This window comes from Trichomycterus rosablanca, chromosome 7 (genome assembly GCF_030014385.1).
Source record: "Trichomycterus rosablanca isolate fTriRos1 chromosome 7, fTriRos1.hap1, whole genome shotgun sequence".
NCBI lineage: Eukaryota > Metazoa > Chordata > Actinopteri > Siluriformes > Trichomycteridae > Trichomycterus > Trichomycterus rosablanca.
The window spans coordinates 12,451,219-12,469,014 of NC_085994.1; the positions used below are offsets into that span (position 1 = coordinate 12,451,219).

General features: G+C 36.5%; 1 protein-coding gene and 1 long non-coding RNA gene across 5 annotated transcripts in view; both read left to right on the plus strand.

Moving 5' to 3' along the window:
• The window catches only part of eps15 (epidermal growth factor receptor pathway substrate 15), a 43,607-nt gene extending 31,531 nt beyond the window's left edge, over positions 1-12,076 (plus strand). For 2 of the 4 annotated variants that reach the window (XM_062999004.1, XM_062999005.1), the window contains exons 19-25: positions 60-104; positions 199-545; positions 824-896; positions 1,192-1,262; positions 2,108-2,243; positions 2,811-2,995; positions 8,945-12,076. In XM_062999004.1, the coding sequence (XP_062855074.1) occupies positions 60-104; positions 199-545; positions 824-896; positions 1,192-1,262; positions 2,108-2,243; positions 2,811-2,995; positions 8,945-9,085 (998 nt within the window). In that variant the 3' untranslated portion in view covers positions 9,086-12,076. Of the gene's footprint in view, positions 1-59; positions 105-198; positions 546-823; positions 897-1,191; positions 1,263-2,107; positions 2,244-2,810; positions 2,996-3,983; positions 4,195-8,944 lie in introns of those variants that run through there. The other 2 variants (XM_062999006.1, XM_062999007.1) reach the window with 2 other exon arrangements.
• Positions 12,077-15,302: 3,226 nt separating this feature from the next.
• Positions 15,303-17,759, plus strand: LOC134317692 (uncharacterized). The gene is made up of 3 exons (XR_010013259.1): positions 15,303-15,412; positions 17,326-17,426; positions 17,540-17,759. It is a non-coding gene; the product is annotated as an uncharacterized LOC134317692 (long non-coding RNA).
• Positions 17,760-17,796: the final 37 nt, after the last annotated feature.

A 17,796-nucleotide genomic window follows, 5' to 3' on the forward strand; every position in this document is an offset into this window, starting at 1 on the left:
ATCTTATCTGATTAAAAAAATATCGACCTTGTGTTTAAATAAATTGTATTTCTGTGCAGGTGATCCTTTTAAAAGCAATGATCCCTTCTCAAAAGACATTGCTGGTGAGTTTATTATTACAGTGTTCTGTCCAGCAAAAATGCTTTAGCAGCCATCGTTTATGTAAAATTGTCATGTTTTAATTCCTCTTTCATCCAGATCCATTTGGTGGTGATCCCTTTAAAGGCACGGATCCATTTGCAACAGCCTTCTTCAACCAGCCTTCCTCAACCACCTTTCCCTCTGCAGATCCTTTTGCTTCCTCTGACCCATTTATCTCAAACACTGCCTCTACAGAACCGGACCTGTTCTCAGCCCAGGTCACCAACACTGCAGCATCTGATCCGTTCTCTGGAGCCACGCCTACACTTTCAGCAGATCCATTTAGTGCCAACAGCGACGGTACACCATTCACTTCCAAAGCAGATGCTCTTGCTGATGCTGATCCGTTCAGCTCAACAGCTGGAGCAGGGGACGACCCTTTCACGGAGTCAGATGTGCAAGCCGTAAGTAATTTTCCCACAGTCTTTGTGTAAAATGAGCTTTTAATATACATATATAAGAAACTTTTCCTGATGTTATGATGTTTGATCATTTGTGTACCTGCATTGTCATCCTAAAGGCATCTTCTAAGCAGGTTATTTTGACCTGACAAATAACTTTTATTTTTAATAAAAGCACAAGAATGCAAAAAAATTTATTTGGACTGGAGTGCAGTCTAATATATTCAATTTAACTGCTTGAAAACCAGGTCCTAGTGTTATTATATGTACTAATTTTTCAGAAGGACACACCAGCAGCAGCTAATGACCCATTTGCTCCTGGAGGAACAGCAGTGAATGCTGACTCAGACCCAGGTAAGAGCAGGCTCATTTCTGCTGGAAAGACAGAAACTCATATACCCAAGCACTAGCTTAGTACTATATATATAATACTACTTAGAGCTTTAATATGCAGACTTGATCTCCTCTCAACTAGGTACTTACTTTCTACCAACTGTCTGAGTTGATGCATCAGGCATTGATTTCAGATTTGTGCATTTTTGTCCTACCCCTGGATTTGGCCATTTCCCTATTGTTTAATTGCATGTCTAAATAAGTTTTCTAATGCTAAACAGGAGTCTCGTTAAATCTGTCTAATTCTGTGTTTCAGATCCATTTGCCACAGTCTTTGGGAATGAGTCTTTTGCTGGAGGTTTTGCAGACTTCAGCAGTCTAGCAAAGGTAAAAAAGGTGCAATTTCTGTTTATAAAAACACTGTGACTAAATACTAAATACCTGCTTTTTGTTTAAGTTTGTTGAATTTGTTCATCCTAGGGATGTCAATGAATTACTAATTAATCAATAACTGACAAAATCAATGTTGTCTTAAAATGCCATTTTAATTAATTTCTCACTGCTAAACATAGGACAGAGGAACAGATCTCTCTTATACAAGTTGAAAAGAGCCAGCTCTGTTTAACACTAGAGAGAGCATTGCAGTTCTAACCCAAACAGAAAAACTTTATGCAATGATATTATATATCATAAGCACATTAGTCATAAACAGACACAGTATTGATTCTGACTGCATGTTAAACTGCAGATGGGGATCAGTCTGTAACTTTATTTTTCTACAAAATAATGATGTGGATGTTTTGCATCATGTTTCAGGATAAAGGTAGAACTCTGTAATCTTATTATAACTACACTAATAATGCCAGGAAGAGCTTTAATATACAGACTTCATCTCTTCTTCAAGTAGGTTAAAAGTGGCTTGCAATATCTAATGTGACTTCCATTTTTGCATGAAACAAGATAAAACACAAAGTTGGTGGTCAGGTATAATCTTCTGCTTTGCCTATAAGCTCAGTCTGGCTGAGCACTGCAATATAAGAGTAAGTGGGCAATCCATCTTTAAGATGTATTAAATTACCAGGTGTCCAAGACGGTTTAAATTCAGCCATAATAAATTCATTCCTTAAAAATAAATCTGCTGTTCTATTGAAAATAAATAACGTTTGCTAATGACATTCACACATGTTGAGTTAATGTGCTTCTGATTTTCCTCTGATTTCTTTGCTCTTCAGTCTAATGGTGCTGATCCTTTTGCCTCATCAAACACACTCAATAAGAATCTGTTTAAAGAAGACAGCCAATCAGATGTGCCTCCTGCTTTACCACCTAAAACTGGCACCCCTACCAGACCGCCACCACCTCCACCAGGTCAGCTATAAAAAAAAAAAAAATCAATGAACATATGCTGCCTTGTAGGTGGGAAGTTGGAACTAACATTGTGTGGTGGGAGAGGTGGACACCTTCTTGTTCTGTCTGTCCAAGCATGAAAAGCTTATATTTAGAAAATTTCTTTATTTTCAGCTGATTTTATATTTAAGTACAAACAAATCTGAGTTAAATAAGAGTGTCTGATTGGTGCCTGTGGAATTAAAGCATACTTAACTTACCGACCATGTTGTTAAATTCAGTTATTAAATCGTCCTACTCATTCTAATGACACTATCGCAGTTGGAATCTAGACTCAAATCTGATTAGGTAGTGTAGAGTGCCAGCACACATTATTTGTCCAAGTGTAATCATTTCTGAAGTGCATGTATTCTTCACGTTGCAGTGCCAGGCTGCTGCTTTGTATACGCACATACACCCAATTTTCTTTTATTATGAGAAAGCCAGTAGATCTAATATTCTGTTGCAATTAAACTTTGTTGACTCTTTACTGCTCTTAAACAGCATGTACACGGGGTGTGTTTGTGTGTGTGTGTTTGTGACTCGCAGGTAAGCGGTCAAACATCTACCGATCGAACTCGTCTGACTCGTTTCAGAGGCGAGGGATGTTTACGCCACAGGGTTCCGAAGATATCTCCTCCCTCCCTGCTAAAGACACCGTGCCGGACCCTTTCGCACCCTCTGCCCCATGCCAAGCCCCACGCGAGTCTGACCGATTTGCCAGCTTTGACAAAGTGAGCACCTCCCCTCCCCCCTCTCCACCCCCTGAAACGCAGTAGCGACAATAACCTTTCCCATCTGCCTAGCCTTTTCCTCTGAGTCATTCATAGCCATTTTTTTTTTATAATATTCAATACAAAATCAGTGGTGCATTCCAGTCCTGGAAAGCCAGCACAACATGGTGTTTTTTGCATGAATACAATTTAAATAACTAAAACCTTGGGAATCAGTTAATTACTAGATTTTAAAGGTGCATTAGAGCAAAAAAATCTCTGGCCATTCAGGACTGGAGTTCTACACCTCTTTGATTAAAATCTTTTCTCCTCTCTGACATCTCCTGCTATCAGCTAATTTAATGCCCTATGATACCATAGCCATCTGTGGCCTGGAGTCAGAGAAAACATAACTAGATCTGCTTTCTAAACGAGAACCCTGTTGAGTAAAATGACAACAGCAAATCACTAACATCCGTTAGTTTTTTTCTTACATGTGTGTTGACTCCAATAGGTGTAAGAAGCATGTGACAACTCGATCATTACCAGACTGGTAACTGTCATGCAATGGAAAGATCCAGCTAGTGGGTGGGAATTTACAGATTGGGGTAAAATAAAATAAGAAGGATTTTTTAAAGTTTTATATATTAAATGCTTTCAATAATTATTTGAATTATTCAGTCATTTTTAGTATTTTATGTTTTATAGCTAGAGTTGTTTTTTTGTCTATTGTAAACATGTCCTAATGTGTAAGACGCTGTATACTTATTTAAAATGCTTATTTAATTGTCTATAAAACATAGAACAAGTAATGTGTTTATACACCAGTGTTATTTAGTCAACCTTTTAAGCTAATCACTACATTCTAACTGGCTGTGGTGAAAGAGGTGGGGCTACCTGCTATTGACTCTTCATTTAATACTCTGATAGTTCTCACAATACTGAATGAGCTGATTGTGCTGCATGTTCATTCTTCTGATCTACTCTCATCTACCCTACCATCACCTAGCTCTGCATGCGCTAACCATTCGTGTCCTCCTGTCTTGATCGGCTTACTTCCTGTCATGTTCTGAGCTGTGAATCGGGCTCACCACATCCCATGACTGCAGACACACCCTTGGCACATGCTGTCCTCCTCCTCCCTCTCACCAGGGAAGGTCATCAGTTTGCATTTTGAACTACAGAAAGTGTGCTCAATAAAATGTTTTATGAAGGTGCCAGCCTTATCTCTTGGCTCCTTTTTTTCTATGGTTGTTTCACTTCTTTGGGGAATTCAACATGACTAAACTAATAATACATCACTTAGCACTTGTAATGATTACTATAACTGTTTATAGCAGGGTTTGGAATAGTACTACACTCACACTTTAAGATTAACTGCTTATGTTTTCTTTGGTCAAATTAGATGAATATTAGCTTTTTAGGTCAAGTGAAATCATCTTACCTGTAGCACATCTCAAAGACAAGGGTTGGCCAAATTGCTGTACATAAAATTAAGTTACACCCATAAAATTAACAGTAACACCCAATTAATAGTTAAAATGACACAACAAAGCTGTTTTGAATCCAACATTAGTCGAAACAAGTCTTCTTGTAAACTGACTTTCACAAAAGACTGCTATAGACAATTCCCACTACTAGCCATAACTCAAAAACATATTTTAATTTTCTTAATACTTTATAATAAAATACAAAATCAGACATTCAAATGTTTAACATTTCATTTGTAGTTATGAACTGCAACAGCATTGGCTAGCATATCATATCAGGCAACAGTTATTTCTTGTAACTACACACAACAGGAGGGCGGCACTGTGGCTAGATGGGTAAGCACTGTCACCTCACAGCAAGAAGGTCCTGGGTTCGATCCCCAGGTGGGGCGGCCTGGGTCCTTTCTGTGTGGGGTTTGCATGTTCTCCCTGTGTCCGTGTGGGTTTTCTCTGGGAGCTCCGGTTTCCTCCCACAGTCCAAAGACTGCAAGTGAGGTGAATTGGAGATACTAAATTGTCCATGACTGTGTTCGATATAACCTTATGAACTGATGAACCTTGTGTAAAACTACCATTCCTGTTATGAATGTAACCAAAGTGTAAAACATGACGTTAAAATCCTAACAAACACACAACAGGAAACTACAAACTTGAATTAAGTGAATTATTTTTTTTTTCCATATATGACCTATACTTTCGAAAAACACAACCAAGACTAACAGAACTTGTTTAATATGGAGTCTGACATTTATGTTGTTTATTCTGTACATTATTTTACACTTCACGTATTTATATTCCAATTGTTTTTAAAGACATTGAACAAGAAATTGAGGCAACTGTCCAATGGTGGAAAACAGCTTGATGTTCCAAGCATAGCAACACCAAAACATCATGGAGCATCTTCCATGTTTTACATTAGGCATGTTTTTTGAAAACTCATGTTTTTTCTCATTCATAGAAATGATGTGATTAACCAAAAGGCTCTCATTTGTTTTATCCATCCAAAGCACACTTTCATAATTCACTGTGGGTATTGTGTTTTTGGGATAATATGCACAACCTTTCCTTTTTATTTTTGTTAGCTAACCTAATGCAATACTAGCTGTGTTAGTAATGGACACACATGCAGTGCAGTTTAATACTAATCGTTCATTTCAATTGTCTCATTCTGCACCTCATTTTAAGTTGTTGCTGGCTTCTCTCTTACATTATTAGAGCACATTGTGACATTGTATGGCACAATCTTTTTTTTAAAAAAGATTAGATTTGTGGTTCCATAAACTTAGCGCTTGCTAATTGTAGAACCACTTGTACTGACAGAGATATCTAAAGTGTTTGCTATGGCTCTGTAGCTTTTTTAAATTCAAGTGTTCACATTTTTTATTACTAAAAACTTTTTCCAAAAAAATAAACTTTTCCCCTTAATGACAGAACTTGATTTATATGTATGTAACCTTTACATTAACATATACACTAAAAGTATATAAAATAAACACAAAAGTGGTAAAATTGTTGTCTCGTCTTGCTGTGTGTAATTCAAAACTAGTACTTATTGTAGTCACTTCTGTCTGTTCCTAAATTTATAATTTTCAGTTGGCCATTTAATGCACCACATACTGCGCTTCTATAAATCCCTGTGTGGTGATCATTTCAAGTTCTATTCACAAATCTACCACTAAGTATTAAAAGAAAAATAATATTAGACTTTTGGCCACTTTTTACATACACCTTATTTTTTCAATAATTAAAAGATTTATAAATTTGCATGTACATATGGTTTTTCTTGGGACTGAAGCTTTTGTCTGTCCTTGAACATCTAAGATGTGTATTTTATCTGTTCAACCTAATGTTTCTAGCTACTTCATATGTTGTAACCAGCCATGTGGTGAATTCATTAGTGTGCTACTTGCAGTGTGTCTGAAGCTTTTTGGTGCGTTTTGTCTTGTTTGTTGCATGAACTGCATGCTCAGCATGATCAAAGTATGTGCGGTTATAAAGCTGCCATAAACATGACTAGGCAGTTAAGTTGTCTAAACATTGTCATTTTGTAGAGTACAATGCTGCTGCAAAATGCTGGTTTTTAAGATATATTAAATCATACATATTATAGAAATGTGCCATTTAAAAAAAATGCAGTTTATTGTTAATAAAATAAAAGTAGAACTAAAACATGTTTAAGAGTAATAACTCTTATTAATGTAGGTAGTAAGACAGACTTGAAAGAATGGTGTACCATAGCTTTTTAATTACATTTTCAGATAGAAGAGTGGGGCAGAAATCATGGGGCTGACCCTACTGTGAGTCATTGAGAGCTGCTGGGATAAAATAAGCAGATCATTATTCTTTTAACCTGCTTTGAAAAATATCAACTTTTGAAATATTTTAATGAAGCATTTTGATCCATACACAAGTTTTCATTTTACTGATCTACACCTTTAAATATACAGAATCATTTTTTATGCCTTTCTGCCATTCTGACTTTGTGTGATTCTTGTCATACATACAAGCTTGTTGGACATCCTATTTTATAAACAACTGGTATCTATGTGATCTTTTCATCTATAACAACAGCCACTCTTCTGAGAAGGCATCTCACAATACTTTGAAGCATATCTGTGGGAATTTATGCCCATTCAGTCAAAAGAGTATTTGTATTGCTGGGCACTGATGTTGGTCAAGAAAGCCTCAATTGATGTTCCAATTCATTCCAAAGCTGTTCAGTGGGGCTGGGGTCAGGGCTCTGTGTAGGCCACTGGAGTTTCTTTAAACCAAGCCTATCTTTATGTCAGACCTTGCTTTGTGCACAGGGGCACAGTCATGCTGGAAACTGGAAAGGGCCTTACTTATACTATTGCTGCAAAGTTGAAAACATATAATTTCATGTATGTAATTAATTTATTACACCTTTTAGTTGTTGTGTACAAATAGTGTATATTTATACAAACATAACCACAAACTGGGTTACATAACCACAAACTGCTGCCTCTGCAACTCCCACCTGGCAATAGACCTATATATTTTAAAGTTTAGTAAATCAGAAGACTGTTTGTCGTAATTCATCACAGGAATTAACATATTTAAAATATTACCACTCTTGTTTTGTTTAGCTTTTCATAACCAAATGTAGCATGTGTGCGCAATAATGCTTTCCTAGGTCAGGCCCTGATTTAAGATAGATTTTTAAACTGCTCATTAAAGGCAAAAATTAACTGGCAACATTTAAGCAAAATGCATTTTTATCTAATAAAAAGAAATTCAAATAAATTGGTACACTTCAAATTGCAACACATTAAAATCTATTCAATTTCTGTGCAGAGATCTTAAAACAGCATTTAGGAGAAGGTGTTCTAAAAATCAGCGGGAACTGGAGCAGTTGGTAAAAGATAATGACTGGTGTAATGAAATTCATAGAGATTGATTTCACTCATTTGTTCCAAAGGGTGTGCTACCAAATATTACGCTGATAGTGCAAAAACATTTCTGGAGTTCTGGATATTTGGCTTTTATTGTTGTTGTTCCAATTCAATCAAAAGAAATGTGACTACCATAGCATTTGTAATTGCAGCAATTTTCTGGGATGAGTGTTGCATTTTTCAGACAAACTGCAGGTGTAACAGTATTTTTGCCCATGACTGTATTTGACTTTTTCAGTCACTATTGCCAACTTAATATATTTAGGAACTGATGCCTTAAAGGAACCAAATGTAATTTTAACGTAAGTAGACACATTCTGGATCACTCTGGATTACATTTGCATATGTAATTAAAAGCAGTTCATTTCAATTACAGTAATTTTGTAAATTATAGGGAAAGGGATTTTCTGAAAGGTGTGTAATCCTGCCAAGTTATTTCACTAACAGACTCCAAAACATTACTCAGAAGGATCAGCCTCACTTTTTTTGGAAAATTGTTTACTGTGTCAGTATTGTGTGCTCTAAATCCCTGCAAGGCACAATTTTAACCCAGTTTGTCTTATAACGCTCTACAGCAACCCTCACCTGTCATAAAGTTCTTTGGATCCCTAATTATTTACCTAATATTACTCAGTATTGATGCTGTAATGTCTTGTTGATGTCATGTTCAGGTTTTCTTTCAAAATATAAAACATGACTGAACATATTGCATCTTACTGTAGTGGTTTTTTACCTTATCACAGAAGATGCCACACACATACAGTAATGTTGAGGAATAATAGTCCTTTAGAGGTTTGAGATGCACTTTTATGTGTTGCTGACCTCAAATAGCTCAGGAATGTGTAATGGGAATCCCTTACTTTATTGCAATTTATTTAATGTAAATCTCATTTCATGCTCATGACGATATACATGTAAAATGCACAAAACACTTTTGACACAATGGGGTGTCTCTGTTTTTCCGTGTGTTTGCTATTGATGTATGTCCATGACTGTTTCAAAATACTATTTAAAATTTCTTTGAAGATATTTGGGTAATATTTGTGTTTTGTCTGTTTGTGGTATAGTACCCCACAGAGGAGGACATGATTGAGTGGGCAAAAAGGGAGAGTGAGCGTGAGGAGAGGGAGCGTGTTGCTCGACTCACACAGCAAGAACAGGAGGATCTGGAGCTGGCCATTGCACTTAGCAAGTCCGAATTTTCTTGACCTGAGCCACACCTAAATCCCACTGCCGATGAAGAATGATGCGCTGCAATTATGGGTGCTGGGGCTGGTTCAGTCTCGTTCTTTTTAGCATAAACACCACCACTCTCCAGTCCATCTTCCACTACCTGTCTGTCTGTCACCTCTCATCATGTAGACAGCGACTCTTCCTAAAGCAGTGTGGCAAAGGACAGAGATAATTGTGAAAAGGTGAAGGACTAAACTCAAACCTCTGTGTATTACTTTGTGTGTTGTTGTTTTAAAAGTGTACGCAATATCTGTTAGGTTCCTGTAGTCTGTCTGTATTCTCGTTCTAATTCAATCAAAACTTGTCTGGCACATTAGCATGACTGGCACATTAATATACAGAAACTCACATTTTAATATTCCATGCAAAATTGAGATCAGATCCTAATAGCAGTATCAGTATCACATCACTAGCATTATGGCAGAAGGTTTTGAGACGATTTGTTTTCCCAGTTTGGTGTTGTCAAGATCTTGCAAGTTCTTGACATAAATAAATCAGTGGCACGAATAAATCAGATATAACCTGATGCCAGTCTTGTATATCAGGCAATTGATGCTGCTATTTAGTAACAGTATTGTAGTAGTTCACTAATAATACATTTTAGAATTGTGGTGTTAAATTAAGCAGTATCGGATAAATTATTGTCAGTAAAACTATACTTTTTTTTCCTATTTGGATACATGTGTAAAACCTTACATCGTTTTGCGCGGAAAAGCAGGCCTACAGTCTGGAAGAGCCAAAGTGTGCTATTGCAGTCTGTAAGAGTCAGAGAGAGCATAATCAGCTGTGTTTTTAGCTGAGATGGAGAACATGGAAAACAATCTCAGGCATTTGTAAGCCCATGTGTATGAAAATGCAAAATTAGCATCCTTGTTGATCAAATTAATCTGCCCACCAATGTTGCATGAGCTTGAGTGTGAAAAAAAGGTTATATATATCACAACTAAAATGTGAAGTCAACCTTTTTTACTATTGTCAGTACAATTACAATGCTTAGAATCGCATTATCTTTCATAATGTAAAGCATATAATTATAAAATATTAACTTAATGGGTAAAGTACAGCTAACCCAAGATACAACACTTCCTTTAAGACATGCTGTGTCCTGATTTTTTTGTATTCGTATAACTTTATATGCTATTACTAAGTGCAGGGCTACCCAGTCCCAGTTTTGTACAGAGCTCAAATGCAGCAAAGTAGCAGTGTTCCAGTGATCATCTAATTCAATTCACCATTTAATTACCATGTTCAGTAGGATGTAAAAGTAGCCGTAATGGCATCATATTCACTACATAGAGCTCTGTATTGAGAATATTGCCATTTTGATAAGAAATGCACAAAAAAAATCTAAATGCACTAATACATAAGAACACAACTCCACCACTGGGAAACATAAGTCTAAAAAAATTACCCGGTTTAATATGTAGCAAAGCAGGAAAATCATCACACACAGCCGTACTACATGATGTTTTACCCTGTGTGTTTAACCGCTACAGAATACTCATAATGCATTATACATAATGTAAATGAGGAATTGGGTTTCACTTGGACCCAATACCTCATTTAAAACAAAGTCATAGGCAACAAACATGCAATAGGCTTGTATACAGAAGCAGGGGCCACACTTCCATGTTTCATAGGCTACAACTTGAGCTCCTGGTTAAAGTAGGTTTCTCAGTGGCTTTGCTTTACACAAATGTCCTCCAAAACACAATTAGAATGTTACAAAAAACTGAAATTCCCGTAGTTATAAAATTCACACTAATCTGTCCTTTAAATTCCATTTGCAAGTATTTGATAAAGTACTCAGATGTCTTGTATGGCAGTTAAAATCAGTTTATAGCCTAAGTACATGAAATTGTACAGTATATATTATAATAGAATTGTTTTCTGTAATTGTGTAATTATATCTTTTATCATACTCTTAGCATGATGTAGTGGTAAATTGTAAGCAGTACATTATTATCAAACAGAAGTATATGAAGCAAACTTTTAGTCCCAGTTCCTTAAACAAAAGAACACACTTTTTTGCAGTATTTTTTAATAATTTATAAATTTCCTTAAAGCTACTTGTTCGTAATTTGTTGAGGGCTTACGTAGGAATAACGGGGCGACACATAAGGGAAACAGAATAGATCCAAATGTTCAGTTATTTGTTACTCCAAACACTGTAAGAATGGGAATTAATTGAATGAATTTACACAAATATTAACATTAACAGAAAACAAACCATCTTTTTGTCAACTATTGTTTCTAAGTGGTTACCAAGTAATAATACATGTACGATTATTCGTGTTGAACCATTACAGGGAGCTTTTGGTATTGCTTTGCTTTGCCAAGCATAATCTGTGTCTGTTCTTTTGTTTGACCTTAAGGGTATTGTCTTCATTCTGATGTCTTAAATGAGTGCAAGAACTATTGATTACCCTTTTAAACAATGGATGCACTTTGTCAGTCAGATTTTGCATATGAAAGCATTAGTCATGCTAAACAGGACACAAAGACCTTTGCTTCTGATGTTTCATATTTCACATGATGCCTTTTTGTATCAAGGCTTTTCATTAGATTTGAGATCTTTCTTAGACTCAAAACTTGAATTTAGTTTAATAAGACATTGTGCATTCTGACCAATACATGTGCCTCACAGTTTATGGTTTAAGGTTGATGAGCATTACAAACATGTATAAGCATGGCATCTTTGTGTTAGTACTACATTAGACATTTATCTGTTAGCACTCCTTATAAAACTAGGCTTCGGATTGTAACTGCTTCTCTGAGACCTTTTATAAGAATTTCAGTTATGTATGTATAGGCCTTTTTCTGATCAAAACCACTTATGTATTGGCTGTCTACTGGCTTTTAAAACTGGCTTAATGTATTTTATTTTTTTTAACTTTACAAAGTGTGTTTCCTTTCATAAGGACAGTTGTTTAAATATGTTAACATAAATAAATCTATAGAATAAATATGAAACTTTCAAACCTTTATATTCACATGTAGTAGCTGCTTAACAGTTTCAGGAGCAGTTTCAAAAGCATGAGTTACTACCTTTATAAATGATGCTTGGAGTCAGATGGTAGTGTTGGTTGCAGTTGTTTCCTGGCACATTGAAAAACTTATGATGAAGGGAGCAGCACCGTTTAGGGCCTGGGCCTTGACAGCTTGCAATCAGATGAAAATTACAAAGATAAATAAAATGCCACAAAAATGTCAGGATTAGAATAACCAAGTCAGATTCCAGACCTTAAGCCAATTGAAGACAACTGTTTACTTTGGACGCCACAGAAAAAAATTGATGCACCAAAATGGTTTACTGGGCAGAAGTGAGAAACAATAAAGGTGCTAAGGTTCTGCTAGTTCTTATAATACACAGGTTTATTAATTCAGACATAATGTGTTTGTGTTATTTAATCAAATAAAAAGTTGCAGTTTCCTTTAAAAGGTTTAAAGACCTGCTTGGTGGTAATGTAATTTAAAGCATCAGATCTTTTAGCTAAATATTTCCAGATTCATTTTAGGGCTGTCAGGTCCTGTTCACACTTGACTTTAATATTCGTCTTCTTTGACGCAATCAAAAGTGGCCTGGGCTAAATGTGTGTGTACCGAATTAAAAGTACAAAAAAGAGATATTTAACATTTAAACCATTATAACATTCATTTTTCTAATATGATCTGAAACAAAGAATCTATGATTTGTTCATTTCTCTGTTTTAATTTTTACTGACGAAAGTAAAAAGATTAAGAAAGATTAATTCATTTATTTTAGTAACCCCTCTCTCTTCAGTGTTACAATAGATCTGGTGCCACATGAAAACTGGGTGCAGGGTGGTTCAGGGTGCCAATCCATCGTTGGCCATCACACACTCACACATTGTCACTCATTCAGACTAAAGGGCAGTTTAGAGTAACCAGTCCACTTTGGCATGTTTCAAAAGGTGTGAGTGTAACTTGGCAGCTGCTGAATGTACAGTAGTTCAGCAGTTGATCCGTGTTAAGGTCATGTCCCTCTACGCTGCCATGTTTGGCCAGCAGAGGGGGCATGGAAATGCAGATGATTGATGTGTCTCTCTTGATTGACAATTACCTGCGTCTTATAGAAGTTAATTTTCTTCAGGTGGAAGTTCACAATTTCTCTCTTACACAGTTGTCAACTGCTTTATTAGTGCACTTCTCTCTAAAACCGTGATGCTGAGCTGCTCAATCTAGTCTTCCACTGGTGTGCAATGCTAGCATTCTTTAGCTTTTTGAAAACTCATCCCAGTGTTGTGACGTTTTGGACCCCAGAGGTGATGTGACATCCCTTTTCCAGTGCAGACCCCATCCGTAAATCCACATTATGTGCAGTGAACACCAGCTGGTGTACCTGGTAGGTTCTAAAAGTTTTCTATTTCCTTTTAAGAGCTGGCTTGTTGCATGAAATAAACAAATATTTGTTTATATCAATAAACAAATCACATTATGTCCTCCCAAGACATAATGTGATTGTGACCTTGAGTGTCAGTCATTTTGGAGCAAAAACTCACACTGCCACAGACAAGTCGTCTAACATCTACCAATAGGTGGATGACAGAGGGTGTCATAAAACTAATGTAGGCCTAAGGAATACTGTGACTTTGTTATACCTTACTGCTTAAACTTGCAATGTTTTGAATACTTATTTTACTTATTTTCATTATTCACATGAATTCATAGGCTACCGATATACATAGGTTAGTCTGACTCTATATACATAGGCTAATATGACAGATCAGCTGGTCATATTGTGACATTCCGTTTTCAACTCTGTGCTACCCGTGTCCTATGCACTTTCTCCATTGCAGGCTGCAGACGTTTTTGTGTCTTTCATTTGTTACATTGTTTCTATTAATTCGGACCCATTTTTATTTGTGTTTGCCCCCTTATTTGTTAGTGGCTTTTAGCCACAGTATTATTTTACGTTAATTAAACATTTGTGTCATCAAATTGGGTTCTATTTCTATTCTTGCAGGTATGTGGATTCTCCTTACTCTTCAATAGCAGTAAGTGGGAAGAAGCCCATACTTACCCACTCTGCCACCTGTTCAGGTCCTGAACTAGTAATTGGAAGATCACAAGTTCAACTCAACAGTTTGCCACTGCTTGGCCCTTGCAAGGAAGATCACATATTCAACTCCAATGTTCACAAATTCAGATTCATATTGAAACTAATTCTGAAAGCACACAAAGGCAGCATGCTTCAGTATGTTCACCTTTGCTGTGTAAGATGCCATTGTGTATGGTACGCTTGAGTTCATAAAGGGGATTAAAAAACATGAAACACTTGTCGTATGTTTTTAACACTGTGATTTAAGAAGCTGACAGCTGATGTTTTGCTCACACTCCCAAGGAATTATTATAAATGCATTAACATTATTTCATACCTAAAGCTTATACTAAAGCTTACACTCTTTTTATATTTTTTTGCCACTGTAGCCCTTGCTAGGGCAAACTGTTGAGTTGAACGTGTGATCTTCCAATTACTATAGTTCAGGACCTGAACAGGTGGCAGAGTGGGTGAGTATGGGCTTCTTCCGAAGCCTTGAGTTGAAATTATTGGTTTTGGTCATAATTATGAGTCTCTCTCTTTTCTTTTTTTTGTTTATACATTTTCTCCCTTTTTTTTCCTCCCTTTTAGGGCGTCCAATTGCCTGATTGAGTCATGCTTCCTCTCCACCAATGCCGATCCCTGCTCTGATTGAGGAGAACGAAGCTAACACGTGGGCAGCAAGCCATATGCATCTTATTACCTACACTTTGACGAGTGCAGTGCAGCTCAGCACTGTGTATGGAGAGACACACCCTGACAGCACTTTTTTCTCATCTCTGTGCAGGCACCATCAAATCAGCCAGCAGAGGTCGTAATTGCATGGGAGAGAGACCCCATCCGGCTTAATCCCACCCATATCTGAACAACAGGCCAATCGTTGTTCATGTGGCTGCTCAGCCTAGCCGGCAGGCAGAGCTGGGATTCGATACGATGGTATTCGAGATCCCAGCTCTGGTTCCAGCATGTTTTTTTACCGCTGCACCACCTGAGCGGCCATAATTATGAGTCTCTTTAAGTGAATTCGTCCGCTAAATGTCTTAAATGTAACTGCAACCGCAGAAGGAAAGCAGTGGGCAACTCCATAATGATTTCCATATTTGTCATATTGGTCAGTTGCGGGTGTTACGGAGAATTCAGTTCCCCCTGTTTCCCCTTTAACGCGCATGTGCAAAAATCATGACGTTTTTTTCAGTCGCTTCGTTGAGCGTCGGTTTATTTGGAATATGTGTTTATAGCGGTATGTTCTTTTCACATTTCATGTTGTATGTTAGGTAGTTTGTGATTAAATACATACTTTAAAGTACTGAGTGAACTACTGTCAGAGGTTTTATTGCTCCACCGCAAGTCAGAGGTTTTCACACTGCTGTCTTCAGCCTTGCTGTCAATCAACTAGAATTAACGTGTCAGATTTATTTGTAAATAAATCCTAATACAGGACATGCTCTTATTCACACACTAGTTTAAGGTTATTCATCTCAGCTGCACTACCATTTACTTTCAAGAATAGTTTCATTTATGGTGATCTCTCTCGTTCATTTAAACTTCACAAACTGCATCCATGTGATTTTAAAATTAACAAACAGTATGTAGAACAAGTTTAACCTATAGATCAGTCCATTATACTAACAACACAGGGGGGAACACATTTACCTGGAGACCTGGGGAATATGGTTCCCCACATGTATATTACTGTGTGTGTAATTATAAAACACTACAGTGATGCTGGTGATGTTAACTGTTGTTATTATGTAGAACAAGTTTAACCTATAGATCAATCCATTATACTAAAACACAGGGGGGAACACATTTACCTGGAGACCTGGAAAAAATGGTTCCCCACATGTATATCACTGTGTGTGTAATTATAAAACACTACAGTGATGCTGGTGATGTATTTAACTGTTGTTATTATGTAGAACAAGTTTAACCTATAGACCAGTCCATTATACTAACAACACAGGGGGGAACACATTTACCTGGAGACCTGGAAAAAATGGTTCCCCACATGTATATCACTGTGTGTGTAATTATAAAACACTACAGTGATGCTGGTGATGTATTTAACTGTTGTTATTATGTAGAACAAGTTTAACCTATAGATCAGTCCATTATACTAACAACACAGGGGGGAACACATTTACCTGGAGACCTGGGGAATATGGTTCCCCACATGTATATTACTGTGTGTGTAATTATAAAACACTACAGTGATGCTGGTGATGTTAACTGTTGTTATTATGTAGAACAAGTTTAACCTATAGATCAGTCCATTATACTAACAACACAGGGGGGAACAGATTTACCTGGAGACCTGGGGAATATGGTTCCCCACATGTATATCACTGTGTGTGTAATTATAAAACACTACAGTGATGCTGGTGATGTATTTAACTGTTGTTATTATGTAGAACAAGTTTAACCTATAGATCAGTCCATTATACTGAAAACACAGGGGGGAACACATTTACCTGAAGACCTGGAGAATATGGTTCCCCACATGTATATCACTGTGATGATTCTTTTTTTTTTTAATGCAAACTACAGGCACACACACATTTTAAGAACAAAATATCTGTATTAGAAATTAGTGTTAAACTAAATTATGCATATATTACAATTATGCAAATATATAATAAAGAAATCCACCTCAATGCAAATTAAAACTTAAATACATATTTATAGCTTAATAGAAATATATATATTTTTAAACGAAATAAAATAAAATCTGGGATGGTGCCCTGGGATTGACTAGCATCACATCCATAGTGCACTCCTGCCGTACGTCCAGTTTCCCCAGGAACAGTTCTGGATCCTCCACGGCCATGACCAGGATAAAGCAGTTACTAAACAGAAATGAATGATTAATTTACTATCTACTTTATAAATAAACTAAAAGAGCAACATAAAATAAAATACAGCAACAAGCAAACTTTTTAGAAATAACATCCCAGTTAACCTTGGTCTAATCTTCAGTACATGCCGGACAATGAAGGTCTTCCTCTACTGGTGGGTTGCCAACACATGACTGGTGGTACCAAAGAAATAGTAATAATGCCTTAATTTTATTGGCTTTTTCATTGCACCATGCTATTATATATGTATGTCCTTGACTTTCCCTCTGGGATTAATAAAGTGATCTATCTATTATAGCCTGTGATGGATGTGACAGATGGTACCACCAGTCATGTGTTGGCAACCCACCAGTAGAGGAAGACCTTCATTGTCTGGCATGTACTGAAGATTAGACCAAGGTTAACTGGGATGTTATTTCTAAAAAGTTTGCTTGTTGCTGTATTTTATTTTATGTTGCTCTTTTAGTTTATTTATAAAGTAGATAGTAAATTAATCATTCATTTCTGTTTAGTAACTGCTTTATCCTGGTCATGGCCGTGGAGGATCCAGAACTGTTCCTGGGGAAACTGGACGTACGGCAGGAGTGCACTATGGATGTGATGCTAGTCAATCCCAGGGCACCATCCCAGATTTTATTTTATTTCGTTTAAAAATATATATATTTCTATTAAGCTATAAATATGTATTTAAGTTTTAATTTGCATTGAGGTGGATTTCTTTATTATATATTTGCATAATTGTAATATATGCATAATTTAGTTTAACACT